General features: G+C 42.1%; 1 protein-coding gene across 1 annotated transcript in view; it reads left to right on the top strand.

Annotated features, from left to right (window-relative positions):
* Window positions 1–4,064, top strand: part of NEIL2 (nei like DNA glycosylase 2) — a 34,246-nt gene extending 30,182 nt beyond the window's left edge. The window contains exon 5 of the mRNA XM_075556435.1: window positions 573–4,064. Coding sequence (XP_075412550.1) covers window positions 573–883 — 311 coding nt within the window. The 3' untranslated portion in view covers window positions 884–4,064. The remainder of the gene's footprint in view (window positions 1–572) is intronic.
* The last annotated feature ends 10,457 nt before the right edge of the window (window positions 4,065–14,521 follow it).

Here is a 14,521-nt window from a genome sequence, read left to right as displayed (position 1 = left end):
GGCCCTTCTTCATGATAGTGAGATCTCCCATCCCTGCTTCTTACATGGCTCATTTAAAACTTAGCAGGATGGCAAAACTGACATATGTGCACACCCATCATTAGAATTCCATACACTTGATTTGCCCGGACCGACCCAGTCACTAGATGGGACTTATAAAGACTACGTTTTCCCATGTTACTGTTTTTAGAAAACCAGATAAGTTTTCCTTGTTTTATAGATGAGGAAAGGGAAGCTTAATTTTTAGAGGCTAAGTAACTTGTCAAGGACACATAACTAGAAACTCAGAGCTTTTTTTTAAATATAGCCCTTTACTGTTACATGGACTATGAGTTTTATAACAATCTTAAATGCAAGTCTTATCTACTTTATATCCTGAGAAATTGGATCAGAGACTAATTGACATGCCCACGATCCCATAATACAAAGCCAATCTGGTTCCTGGTCTTCCTGTTCCAGTTGGCTTTATGATCCAGTTGTGTGTGTGTGTGTGGGCGGGGGGGTTTGACTTGTTCCATGATGGAGGGTGTCCTTTCCCCTTTGCTTACGCCTTTTCTCCTCCTCCCTTTCAGGAAACATCATAAAGAATGAAGCCTTGTACAGAGCGGGAGTCCATCCCCTTTCTCCTGGTTCTCTCTTAAGTCCTTCCATCCTTGAGTCCCTTGTGGATCATGTGGTGGCATTCAGCACCGACTGGCTTCAGGGCAAGTTCCAGGGCAAACAGCAGCACACTCAGGTCTACCAGAAGGAGCAATGCCCTGTGGGGCACCAGGTCAAGAAGGACATGTTCGGGCCTCCAGGTGGATTCCAGAGGCTCACCTGGTGGTGCCCAGAGTGCCAGCCAAGGCTGCCAGCCGAGGAGCCAGAACAGCTCCAACCCTGAAGCACTCAAGGCCCTGTTTCACAGAACCCCACCCTTTAGGAGCCCAACTCTAGAAAGGAGGCTGTGGGCGGGCATTGGGGCTGGGCACAGGGTGAGAGAGGCGGATTCCAATTGGTGGTGCTCATCTCCTTGAAATGATGGTGAGGCCTCTTTTTCACAGGGTTAGTTTTTTTTTGTTGGTTTGTTTTGGCTTTTCAGTTTGGTTACTTGTAAGTTTGGTTAGCAAGAGATGAGAATCATGGTGCCAGTTGAAGGAAAACTCTCCCAGACTCTACTGGAGCAGTGAAAAGGAAAGCTGCTGAGCACAACTCTGCCCCTAGCGATGCTTTGCTTAGGTGTTTTGTTTCATTTTTGAAACTGCTTGGTTTTGAGGCCTTCCATTATGGGAAACAGGCTGGTAGAATGTTCTTTCTCTCACACTGACAGGGACCTCAGAGTGGGGTTCGAGGAGCAGAGGAGTGGTGTTCTGACAGCCTGCTGCCTGGCTCCTTCCCCATCAGTAGACACATCATGATGGGCACCGGGACCTTGGTGGGTTGGTGGGATTTGGGGGGAAAGCAACTTGTTTACTTCTTAGGGTGAGCCTTTTGTTACTGATGGATATGTGACCAATCCTGCAATCAAGGGTTGTAGAGAATCACTGTCAAATTCTGTCATCCACAGCTGGGTGGGTCTCAGGCAAGACCGTGAAAATAAAGCTGTTTGTTGTTTCTTGTCTTTATTTGGCAGTTTTTACTGTCCATAACTGAGCTCTTCAAGGTGACCTCTTGAAGTTTGTGGAGTGGGGCTATAGAATCCACCAACATTATATGTAAGAGCCCCCAATAAAATGATTTCTTAAAATAAAAAACCTTTTTAATCACAGTATTCTTTCATGATGGCCCCTTCATGTTTATTATGAATGATTTGCCCCCAGTGCAGCAGGATGCACACTGGGTCCTGGGCCATCCATCTCACAGCCTGCTCTGCTTCAGCCTATTGTAGCCGTTATGTCAGTCTATCTCATTTGAGGGTCAACCTCGTTTTCACTGGCCCTCTTATCAAACACAATGTCCTGCTCCAGAGCCTGGTCCTTCCTAATCATGTATCTAAAGGACATCAGCTGAAGGCTTGCCATTCTCACTTCTAAAGGGGAACTCTAGCTATACCTCCAAGGCAGGTTGCAGTCCGTGATAAGTTCAATATGCTCCCCCAGCACCATCATCCTAAAGGGTCCATTTATCTTGGTCTTGTTCGTCGTTCAGCTTGCACTGTCCTTTATTCGTTATCCAGAATGCAGGTGAGGGGATTGAAAACATCACAGCTCAGTCTTCAAAGTGACACCTTTGCTTTTGGAACACGCTAACGAGATCTTTTTGCAACCGACCTATGCAATACGTCATCTCTTCAGTGCTGCTGCCACGGGTGTGGATTGTCGATCCAAGTAAAATGAACTCCTTAGTATCTTCACTAGTTTTGAATTTATCATGCACGATGTTCCTTGTGAGTTCATTTGTGAAGTTTGTGTGTGTGTGAATATTGATGAATATTGATTACTGAAGGCTGTAATCTTCAGCGAATGCTTCAAGTCGTCTTCACTTTCAGCAAGCGAAGCTGTGTCATATGCATATTATGGGTTGTTAACGAGCCTTCCTCTAACTCATGCCTCTTTCTTGTATAATCTACATTCTCAAATTATTTGCTCAACATACAGACTGAATAAATAAAAACTATTTTTTAACTCATTGTATTGGGCCTATTACGGCTCTTTTTTTTAATCATTTTACCGGGGGCTCATACCATTCTTATCACAATTAATACACCCATTGTGTCAAGAACATATGTACATTTGTTGCCATCATCATCCTCAACACATTTGCCTTCTACTATCTGCTGCTCATTTCTCCCCTCCCTCCCCAAACAGCTCTTAAGCATTCCATACATCCATTGTATCAAGCACATTTGTACATAGGTTGCCATCATTCTTTTCAAAACATTTTCTTTCTACTTGAGCCCTTGGTTTCTGCTCCTCGTTTTTTCCCTCCATCCTCCCATCCTCATGAACCCTTGATAAATTGTTTTCATATCTGACATCTGTCTCTCTTCACCCATGTTTCTGTTTGTCACCCTGGTGAGGGTGGGGAGGTTACACATCCATCATTGCAATGGGCTCCCCCAGCCTTCCCCCTACCCTCATGATATTGCTACTCCCATGGTTCCTGAGGGGTTTATCTTGCCTCGAGACCGTGTGTTGAGAGGTATCATCTGTATCAGTGCACATGCTCTAGCTGAGTTTGTAAGTTAGAACTGGGGTCATGATAGTAAGGGGGGGAGCATTAAAGAACTAGAGAAATGTATGTTTTGTCAGTAATTGTTCGTTGTTTAAAACCAAAATACCCCCCTGTTCTTTTTAAACAATTGTTTCATGGTGTATATACAAATGAGCAGAATTAACTTCTGTAATTCCCATTCCTTTACAAAGGTATCCATAAATTGTTATGATACACCTTGTCAGATACCTGTGCATAATCAAACACAGGTAAATATTGTTCTTGTAGCCACACCTCTTTCCCCTCCCCACCCTTGTAATGGGTTCCCCTTTTCTCCCCCTTCCAGCCAAGATCTGCTTGCCATCAACAATGTGTGTTTGGCAGGGTTCTCTAGAGAAACAAAACTAGGATACTTTATATATGTACACACACACACACACACACACACACACACACACTGTATATACTAGTGTATAAGCTGAGTTTTTCAGCACATTTTTAATGCAGTTTTGTGGTAAAATTAAGTGTTTCGGCTGATATTCGGGTAAGTTTATATTCAAGTATATACGGTATATGGATAGGTTTATACAGTCAGAAGGAATATAACAGTCCACACAAGTACAGAGGGCTCAGTTCAATTCTTGGTATCAGCTTCTCCCTTCCCCCCTTTCACCCTCACAATTCCTTGATCAATTATATATTGCTATTATTATTTCATATCTTACATTCTCCGTTGTCTCCCTTTACCCACATTTCTGTTATTCATCGCTTTCGGGTGGGAGAGACCTATAGATCCAACCTTGTAATGGGTTCCCCCTTTTAGCCCCTTCCCCCTCCCCACCATCCTCCTACCCTTATGGTACCCCTACTCCCACTACTGTTCCTGAGGGGCTTATGTGTCCTGAATTCTATGTGTCCAGCGCTCATCTGTACCAATGTGTGTTCTCCATTCTAGCCAGATTTGTAAGGAAGAACTGGATAGTAGTGGGGGTGGGGGGTGGGGGGAGGAAGCATTTAGGAACTAGAGGAATGTGTGATTTTGTAGGTGCTATACTGCACGTTGGTTGAATCATCCCTTATAGCCCTTCTATGGGGGGATATTCAATTGTCTACAGATTGGCTCTGGGTCTCTACTCCAACCCCCCTCATTTGCATCAATATTGTTTGTTTTGGCTCTTTTAGTAACTGATACCTGATCCCTTCGACACCTCATGATCACACAGGCTGATGTGCTTCTTCCATGTGGGCTTGTTTGCTTCCCTGCTAGATGGCTGCTTGTTTACCTTCAAGCTTTTACTTTTGATACATATGCTATCTCTTGAAATTTGACCATTGACCAATTTGAGGGTGGGAGTGATTACATGTACTCCTCACATTTCTTTTGACCTGCCCTGCATTGTTCAATATTTTGCCCATAAAGCAACGGGAAGTTTGACTTTTTCTTCAGTTCTTGTAGCTTGAGAAAGAATGAGTGTGTTCTTTTTTGATTTTCTAATCCATTTCATGTGGGAAACATTTATCCCAAGTCATCTTCCCCAAATATATGTTAGACTTAGTACACTGCTTGCAGTTAATGGTAAATGATTGTCAAGTTACCTCCCTGAAGGCAGTCAGTTGCCAGACTACTCTCTGGTCCCATCATAAGTAGGGCTCACTCCCGGCTGTTAAGGACAATGGACTACTCCCTAGAGGCTTACAGTCCTAGTTTTGGTTCCTGTAGGTGGGGTTTGCACCCTACTGATAATGGTTTCTATAGTGAACCAGAGAAGAGGTCAAACTGGCTCAGTGACATCCAAAGTAAGGCTGTCATCCTGAATCCAGGATCCCTCCATCTTGTCACATGTGTACCCCCAATCCCTCCTCTTCCTATTGCATAGATAGCCCTAGATCACCCCCTCCCATTACTGTATTACCTATAGCACAGCCCTTTCCTGTGACATTTGTCTTTACCTGTAGTTAGGGGGCTTGCATATCCCCAGAGAATATAAAAGCCTTGGTTAGCAATAAAGACTGCTCTTTCTCCATGTGGAACACCAAGTGAGGCTGAGGTGAGCATGCTACCATGTAATGTGTGTGACTTCATTACTTCAATCTCTCTTCTATCCCTCATGCTCTCTATGACTTTATAATTTTATATATCTCAACTGTACAATTGCACCTACCAGACCTGTGGGGATGTGTTGGGGGCTGATTCCCTCACATTCATGGTAAGGCCTTTCTTTGTCTTCTCAAGCCACCGTGTGACATCTTTGTTCGGCTCTTTTATGGCATGTCTTAACTTATTTTAGCTGCCCCACATCCAGGAGACATTGCAGAGCTGCTTCTGACATCCATTTTGATCTTTGCTTTCCTGTCTTTTTAATGAATTTTTGCTTTCTTCATGTATAATGCCCTAGTTGTTATATCTATTTTAGTCGTCAGTCATTTAGTCAAAACTATTCTGTGATGCTCTCTACAATCTGGGGGTGGGGGGATATACTCAAAGCCATACTACTGGCTTTCATGAGCTTCTTTTAATGTCCTTCAGTTTCACCTTACCTTACTTATGAACTATTGGTGATCTGTTCTGCAATTGGCCCTTAGCCTTGATCTCTCTGATGACATTGAACTTCTCCATTGTCTCTTTCCATGGATATGGTTATTTGATTCCTACATATTCCATCTGGGAAAATCCATGTGTAGTTGCTGTTTAGCTTGTTGAAATATTTGCAAGAATAAGTCCTTGCAACATTTCATTAGGTGATCACATTGTAGTTTCTACATGTTTTCCTTCTACTGATTCTTCTTTCAAGCTTTGGAATTCCAATAACCAGTAATAATCTGCATCAGTAATTCTCGTCTTTTTTATAAGTTTAACGTTGTTCTACATTCTTCTCCAATTGAGGCCTTTCATTGTGATCCCAGTCAATGTCATGGTAAGTGGGACACCACCTGGTCCTTCTGGTCTCAATCTAAGGGAGGCTGAGGCTTGCATCATCCATTAGCCCTCTGGAGCAATTATTTCCTTGAGTCTTTAGTCCATTAGCCCTTTGGATACATTGTTTCTACGAGTCTTCAGTTTTCTTCACTTTTATTTTCTCGGGATGGAGAGAACCTAATCGTTTCATCTTAGGTGGCCATTCACAACCTTTTAAGATCTCAGTCACTACTCACCATAGTAAGGTATAGAACACTGTCTTTGTGGACTGTGGTGGGCCAGTTGACTTAGATGTCCATCAAGACTATTTCCCTAGCCCCCAAGCTCAGTGCCTCAGACCCTCATAGGTTTAATTGTGAAATTTTAATTTTTTTAATTGTGAAATTTTTATAACTTTGTCCCTTGAAAGCGCTGGATATGTTTACCAAACTCATTGCCATTGAGTCAATTCTGACTCATAGTGACCCTAGATGATAGGGTAGAACTGCCCCTTTGAGGTTTCTGAGACTGTCATCTCTTTACGGAAGTGGAAAGTCTCATCTTTCTCCAGCAGTGCGCCTGGTGATTTTGAACTACTGACTTTGTAGTTAATAGCCTTGGGTGTAACCCACTCTTCTCTGTCAAACCTATATATACTTGTGACACACTATCGCTTACCATTTCACGCCTGTTATGCTTGCGTGTTCGGGTGTGCTTCCACTTGTACACTGTTGTTCTTACTGTTAGTGCCTGATTCTATATATAATAGTTTTTAATCATTGTCTTTTTCTCAGGTGCACCACTCAGTGTTTTCCGTTGTCTTCATGTTGTACTGACCTTGTTCCTTGTTATTGGAAATCTTCATGTGGCCAGGCATCTATAAAGGGGATTCAGACAGCTTTAGGGAAAAATTCACTATCTCTCAATTCCATTTTTCATACACTTTTTAAGACACACACCCCCGACCACGTATCACCTCTAATTTGTGCTTGTTTTTTCATGGTCTGTTCTTTCATATCTCAAAAAGCAATTGGTTTAAGACACACCTATGCAGACATGGCTACCTTAAAAAATAGAGAAATCCCTATTTTTCAAATGGGAATACATCCATAGAAATAAGGGTAAGCAGGCGTCAAAGAACAAAAAATCATATCATTGTGTGCTCACCTCCCCGATACAATTGCTGAAGACAAATGGGTGCATAAGTAAATGTGGTGAAGAAAACTGATGGTGCCCGACTATCAAAAGGTATAGCATTTGGGGTCTTACTTGAAGGTCAAGCGGCCATCTAGCTCAGAAGCAACAAATCCCACATGGAAGAAGCATACCAGCCTGTGCAACCATGAGTTGTCGAAGGGATCAGGTATGAGGCATCATCAGAACAAAAAATCATATCATTGTGAATGAAGGGGACTGCGGAGTGGAAACTCAAAGCCCATCTGTAGGCAATTGGACATTCCCTTAGGAAAGTGTGGGGGGGAGAAGATGAGCCAGTCAGGGTGCAGTTTAGCAATGATGAAACCTACAACTTTCCTCTAGTTCCTAAATGCTTTGCCCCACCCCACTATCATGATCCCAATTCTACCTTAGAAATCTGGCTAGACCATAGGATGTACACTGGTACAGATAGGAACTGGAAACATAGGGAATCCAGGGCAGATGATCCATCCCTTCAGGACCAGTGGTGATACCAGGAGGGTGGAGGGAAGGTGGGGTGGAGAGGGGGAACAGATTACAAGGAGCTACATATGACCACCTCCCTGGGGGACGGACAATAGAAAAATAGGTGAAGGGAGATGTCGGACAGGGTAAAATATGACAAAATAATTTATAAATTATCAAGGGTTCATGGGGGAGGAAGGGGAAAAATGAGCTGATGCCAGGGGCTTAAGTGGAGAGCAAATGTTTTGAGAATGATGAGGGCAATGAATGTACAAATGTGCTTTACATAGTTGATAAATGTATGGATTGTGATAAGAGTTGTATGAGCCCCTAATAAAATGATTTTAAAAAAGGGTAAGGGTTTACAACACATAATTTTATTTATTTTAGATTCCTGTTGTGAATTGGATAAAGGTTAAAGAGCAGATCAATCGTCTCACATTCAAGAATTCATGCACATTTTATCTCAACTTATTGATTATAATCCCCATGGTAACATCACTTGTCCCACTTCCTCTTTGTATTTCCTATTTTTACTCCTTTCCTCAACCTTCTGAACTGTGTCTTTGGGTAAACACTACCCTTCTCATCTCAAATGGTTGATTATTCCAAGGTGTGCAACCTCCCACTAGTAACTAGGGCTAGCTACTGTTCCCCTTATAGACTGTCTAATGTTTGGTTGAAAATGAAGTGTGTTAGTTAGGGTTGGCTAGAGAAACAAGTCCAGACACACGCATACGTGTATAAGAGCTTTATATAAAGAGTATATATTAAGAAAACATCCCAACCCAGTCCATATCAAGTCCACAAATCCAACATTAGCCCATATGTCTGATACCAGTTTGTAAATTCTTCTTCAGACTCACGCAACACATGCAATGACACCGAATGCACGAAGATCACAGGCCAGTGGGTAGAAAGTCTTGTGGATCCAGTGGCAGTGGAGGAAGCATCTCAGTGCTGGCAGGGGTCTCCACGTGGCTCCTTCAACTCTAGGGCTCTGGTTCCATCACTTCTTGTCTTGTCAGCAGGAAGATGAAGCAGAAAGTGTGTTCCACATCCTGGGAGGAAGGCAGGAGTTCCCAGAATTCTCAAGAGAAGGCCATGCCCACACAGAGGCCTCATTGGCTATGACCTGATTGACAGGCTAGACCCCTACCCCATTCACTCAAGTTAACATTGTGTAAATGCTACATGTGGGGTGAGTTCAGTTCGAGACCTGAGGAGTGACAAGTGGTCATAGTCTTGAGTCCCACCGATCTCTACCCTACCAGTAAACCTGGTCTTTTTAATAAATGAGTTTGTCATATATTTTTCTCTTACTCTGTCCAGAAACCTCTTATGTGAGCATAATGTTAGAAGAATGGGCGGTGGTAGCTGGGCACGTTCTCATTTTCTGGCGTCACGGTCATGGAGACTGCTATTTGCCTAGTTCATCAGTCCATCAGACTACGTGTTTCCATGTGCCTTCCATGTTTTTCACTCTTTACCCTGGACAGGGAGAGACCAGCAGCTGCTCCTCAGATAGCTGTTCCCAAGCTTGTACAAGCTCAGTTGCTACTCTCAAAGGAGGATATAGGACATCGAGGCATCAACTAAGTCCACACGGCAGAAGCAAACCAGCCTTTGTGATCCAAAGACTAAATAATAAAGCCCAAATCCAAAGTAGGGGATGGTATGAGAGCTGACCGTGTGAACACTCGATTTTCAGGAGGCTGTGGATGGTAGTGGAAGCCTCAGATCCATTCCCAGGGTCCTCACATGGAGTAAGTCTCTGGTGCCTCCCCTCTGACCGTAATGGGGGAATGTGAATAGCCGTGCCATCAGACAGTATTGTGAAGTCGACTATGGCAGATGTTATTAGCATCTTGTCATTCGATCTCCCTTTTGACACATTTTACATTTGTTCTGGTTTAGCAGAAGCCTATAATTAGTGGAGCATAATGGAAATTGGAGGAACTCTAGTGGTATAGTGATTACACTGGGCTGATAATTGCAGGTCAGTCTTTTGAAACCACCAGCTGCTCTGAGAGAGAGAATAAGACTTTCTTCTACAGTAAATAGTTCCAGTCTCAGAAACCTGCAGGGGCAGTTCTACCCTGTCTAATAGGGTTGACATTGGGTCAGAACCGAGGCCACTGGCAGTGACTTGTGTTTGTTTGCTTTCTCTTTGATGGAGGCTTGCCCAGTCATTGTTTTCTTTTTCTTTATTTTGCTTTTCATTATTGTATATGATTTTCTGTACAAGAAACTCAGGATAAGTAGATCTACAGAGATAGAACTGCATAGGGTGATGGTAGAAGAGAGTGGAGGGAAATTGGAAACTTACATTGAGTACAATAAGAAAAGGTTCTGAAATTGATTATAGTGATGATTATGCAAATCTTAATATGATTGAATGATTCAATTGTGTGATGTTAAAAAGACTTATGAGCTGTCACTTCGTAAGTATTGTAAAGTACACAGACAGTAACAAGTGGCAAAATGTGGAGATACTAGAACCCTTTTCCATTGATGTGTACGTAAGTCTATGTGCACCTGTGTCTTGGAAACAGTTGGCAATTCCTCAGAAAGTTAGATATGTACTTTTCACCTAAAATTTTTCTGTTTTATTTTGTTATTGTTTCTTTTTTTAATCCAGGATAGGTAAATATATATACAGTATCTGAATTAATAGTTTCTTTGGGTTGGGGGGAATGGGGAACTAATGACAATGAGGACAAGAAGAAAATGTTCTAAAATTAATTGTGGTGATGACTGCATTACTTTTTTTTTCAATATTTTAAAGCTATTGTATGATATGTGAATTATATGTCGATATGTCAGTAAAATTATTAATATTTTTAAAACATTCTGTTGATGGGCTATGTTATGCTAATTAAATGAGGTGTTCCCCAAGACTGCGATCCTGAGCATCCAGGCCTCGAAACTCTTCCCTTAAGTTGTTGGTGTTGGCAATATGGTTTATCTATTTTCCATTTTTTGAGGAAGCCCAATACTGTATTCCACAGTGATTGCTTCATTTGTCCCATCGGCAGCATAGGATGATTCCCATCTCTCTATGTCCTTTCCAGTGTGTGTGTGTGTGTATTTAAACTTTGCATTCATGCTGGGATGAGATGTGATCTCATTGCATAATATATAATTTGGGAGAGGAGGGAACACTATTCAATCCATAACAGAGGCTACATCCAAAAAAGGCATGTAGTTGCCAAATGATAAAGGATTTTTTTATTCTACAGCAGATTCCTTGATTTTATCTTGAAAAGCATTTCATTTTAGGAATTGGAAACTGAAGGATTATAAACAGAAGGGTAATTAAATGTACATTTTATAAAAGTTACTATAGTTGCTGTATAGCTGATGTGGAGGTTGGGGTGGTGAGGTGGAAGGAGGGATATGGTTTGGGAGAAAAGATGTGGCTTAGTTTAGAAAATGAGAGATGCCAGGGGCTTAAGTGGAGAGCAAATGTTTTGAGAATGATGAGGGCAATGAATGTGCAAATGTGCTTTACACAATTGATGTATGTATGGATTGTGATAAGAGTTGTATGAGTCCCTAATAAAACAATTTTAAAAAAGAAAGAAAATGAGAGATTGGATTTGATGAATCCATTGGATTTGATGAATTCTCTTTTGATGGGGGAGGTCTAGTGTGAGAAGTGAGGAGTTGGGGATGTCATTTGAAATTTGTAATTTAGGCAGCTGGTATAGTGATAAGTGAAAGAGAGTTTTGTTGTGGGCAAGTTAAATTTGCCCTGCTTGGTACACATCAGAGAGCAAGTGGTCTGACCACAGCTCAATTCAACAAGTGTATTGTGCCAGGCTATATTCTAGAAACAAAGCAAATATGTCTATTATCTCTGAGCTTACAATAGACCATTGTAATAAATTATGCATTATATTGGTATATGATAAGTACTATGGAAAAGAATTAGAGCTGAATAAGAAGATCTGGAGGAGAGAAGATTAGGCAGCAAGTTACAATATAAAGTAGAGTTAGCAACCAAAACCTAAAAACCAAATCGATACTGACTGAAGCAGTCAATCTTTATGGAGCAGAAAGCCTCATCTTTCTCACTCAGAGTGGCTGATGGATTCGAATAAGTAACCTTGTGGTTAGCAGCCCAACTTGTAACCCAGGATGCAACTAGGAGTTAGACTCATCAAACTAAAACCGACTCATTGCCATTGAGTCGATACTGACTTATAGTGACATCATAGGACAGGGTAGAACTTCTCACATGAGTGTCTGAGACTGTAATTCTTATGGAAATAGAAAACCCTGCCTTGTGGCTGGTGATTTCGAACTGCTGGTGAAGAAAACAGATGGTGCCCTGCTGAGCAACCAATCCACAGAGAAGACCATAATGGTTGGCCCCACTATGAGACATGCCATCCCTCACTGACCCAAAGTCCTACAGGGGACAACACTGGAGACACAGTGTGGGAATTGTGTCCGATCTGATCCCACCACACCGAGGCAAAACAATTAGAGCATGCAACAGAAAAGCAAGGGGAACGGAGCAACGAAGTCCCCAGGGAATACCAAAAATAGACTTTGGGGCCAGAGCTTGGTACCCCATCAGACTGGAACAGAAAACATTCCTAAAGGCCAACAAACAGTCCTTGAACTAACTACAGGTTTTTCTTTTTTTGTCATTGGCTTTTTGTTGTTGCTTTGTTTTGCTCTGTCTTGTTTTTGTGCATATTATCTCCTCAGGTCTGTCTAAGATAGGCTGGATGAGCAACCTGGAGGAGAAAACAATGGGACCGACAGTTCCATGGGACATGGGAGAGGGGGAGGTGGGGGGAAAGGGAGTGGTGTTAACAAATCCAGGGACAAGAGAACAAGTGATCCAAATCAGTGGTAACAAGGGTGCAGGAGGCCTGGTAGGGCGGGATCAAGGGTAATGTAACAGAGAGGAATTATTGAAACCAAAAGTGGGACAAGAGGAAAGTAAAAGGAAATAGAGGAAAGAGCTAGGAGGCAAAGGGCATTTATAGAGGTGTAAATACAGGCATGTACATATGTAAATATATTTATGAGGATGGGGAAATAGATCTATGTGCATATATTTATAGGTTTAGTATTAAGGTATCAAATGGACATGGGCCTCCACTCAAGTAATCCCTCAATGCAAGAATACTTTGCTCTATTAAACTAGCATTCCATGATGCTCACCTTTCCGACACAGTCACTGAAGACAAGAGGGTGCATAAGCAAATGTGGTGAAGAAAGCTGATAGTGCTTTCCTCTGGGGTCTTAAAGACTTGAAGGTAAACAAGCAGCCATCTAGCTGAGAAGCAACAAAGCCCACATGGGCGAAGCACACCAGCCTGTGTGAGCACGAGGTGTTGAAGGAGTGGGGACCCAAGACCCATTTGTAGGTAACTGGACATCCCCTTACAGAAGGGTCTTGGGGAGGAGATGAACCAGTCAGGGTGCAGTGTAGCAATGATGAAATGCACAACTTTCCTCTAGTTCCTAAATGCTTCCCCGCCACCCCAATCATGATCTGAATTCTCCCTTACAAATCTGGCTAGACCAGAGAATGTACACTGTTACAGATAGGAACTGGAAACACAGGGAATCCAGGACAGATGATCCCTTCAGGACCAGTGCTGAGAGTGGGGAGAGAAGGAGAATAAGGAGCTGATGCCAGGGGCTTGGGTGGAAAGCAAATGTTTTGAGAGTGATGAGGGCAATGAATGTAAAGATGTGCTTGACATGATATATGTATGGATTGTGATAAGAGTTGTGTGAGTCCCCAATAAAATGATTTTAAAAAATTAAAATATCATCTGGTGCTTTAAAGACTTGTCTCAAAGCAGTCATCTAAGTGAGGAGTAGAGTTAAGTCCATTTAGAAAAGCAGTTCTCAGCCTGTGGGTCGCTACCCCTTTGGGGGGTCAAATGACCCTTTCACAGGGGTCACCTGAGACCATTAGAAAATACATTACGATTTATATCACCCTCCATAACAGTAGCAAAATTACAGTTATGAAGTCACAACGAAAATGATTTTATGGTTGGAGGTCACCACCAACATGAGGAACTATATTAAAGGGTTGTGGCATTAGGTTGAAAATCACTGACTTAGAAGATGCATACCAGCATGTGTGATCCAAGGATGGAAAATATTAAGATCCAAATCTGGAGGAGGGAACGGAATCAGTGCCTAAATTGTAAACATCTTGTTTGTAGAAAGCTATGGACCACAGTGAAAGCCCAAAGTCCATTTGCAAAGGCCCTATGAGGACTGAGTCACCAGTGAATACCCAATGCACTGGGCTAGGAACATTAAAACCCCAAATATGAGACAAATTCCTTGTACTTTGATATCCCTCTGGACCCATTGTGAATTATTAAATTTTAATATTCTCTACTTTCTCTTAGTTAAACAGGTCATTCCTTGTTTTACAAGGTCATTGGTGCTGGGTCCTAGTTTACTATTTTCCATTGTTTTGTATGTTTATCTGTACAGAGAAACCCAGGATGGGTGGAATTACAAAGATAGTAGCTGGATTAATGATTCCCTGGGGAAATGGAAGAGGATGGTGGGGAAAGTTGGGGGAGTCGAAATCAATGGGTGCAAGCAAGAAAGGCTCCAAAATGGATTGTGATCATGATTGCATAAACCTTCTCGATATGATTGAACTACTGAATTGTATGACATGAATTATATCTCAATTAAACAATTTTTTTTTTAAAGAAAAGCTTTGCCCCGAGGCAGAGTGTGTTTGAAAGCAGTTTACTGCTATTCTCTCCTAACCAGCTCAGCAGTCTAGATCTAAGGACTTGCCTGTGTGTGTGCTCTGTGGAATTTGGG

Source organism: Tenrec ecaudatus, chromosome 8, assembly GCF_050624435.1.
Source record: "Tenrec ecaudatus isolate mTenEca1 chromosome 8, mTenEca1.hap1, whole genome shotgun sequence".
NCBI lineage: Eukaryota > Metazoa > Chordata > Mammalia > Afrosoricida > Tenrecidae > Tenrec > Tenrec ecaudatus.
The sequence above is the reverse complement of the archived record's forward strand: the minus strand, read 5'-3'. Positions and strand labels throughout refer to the sequence as shown.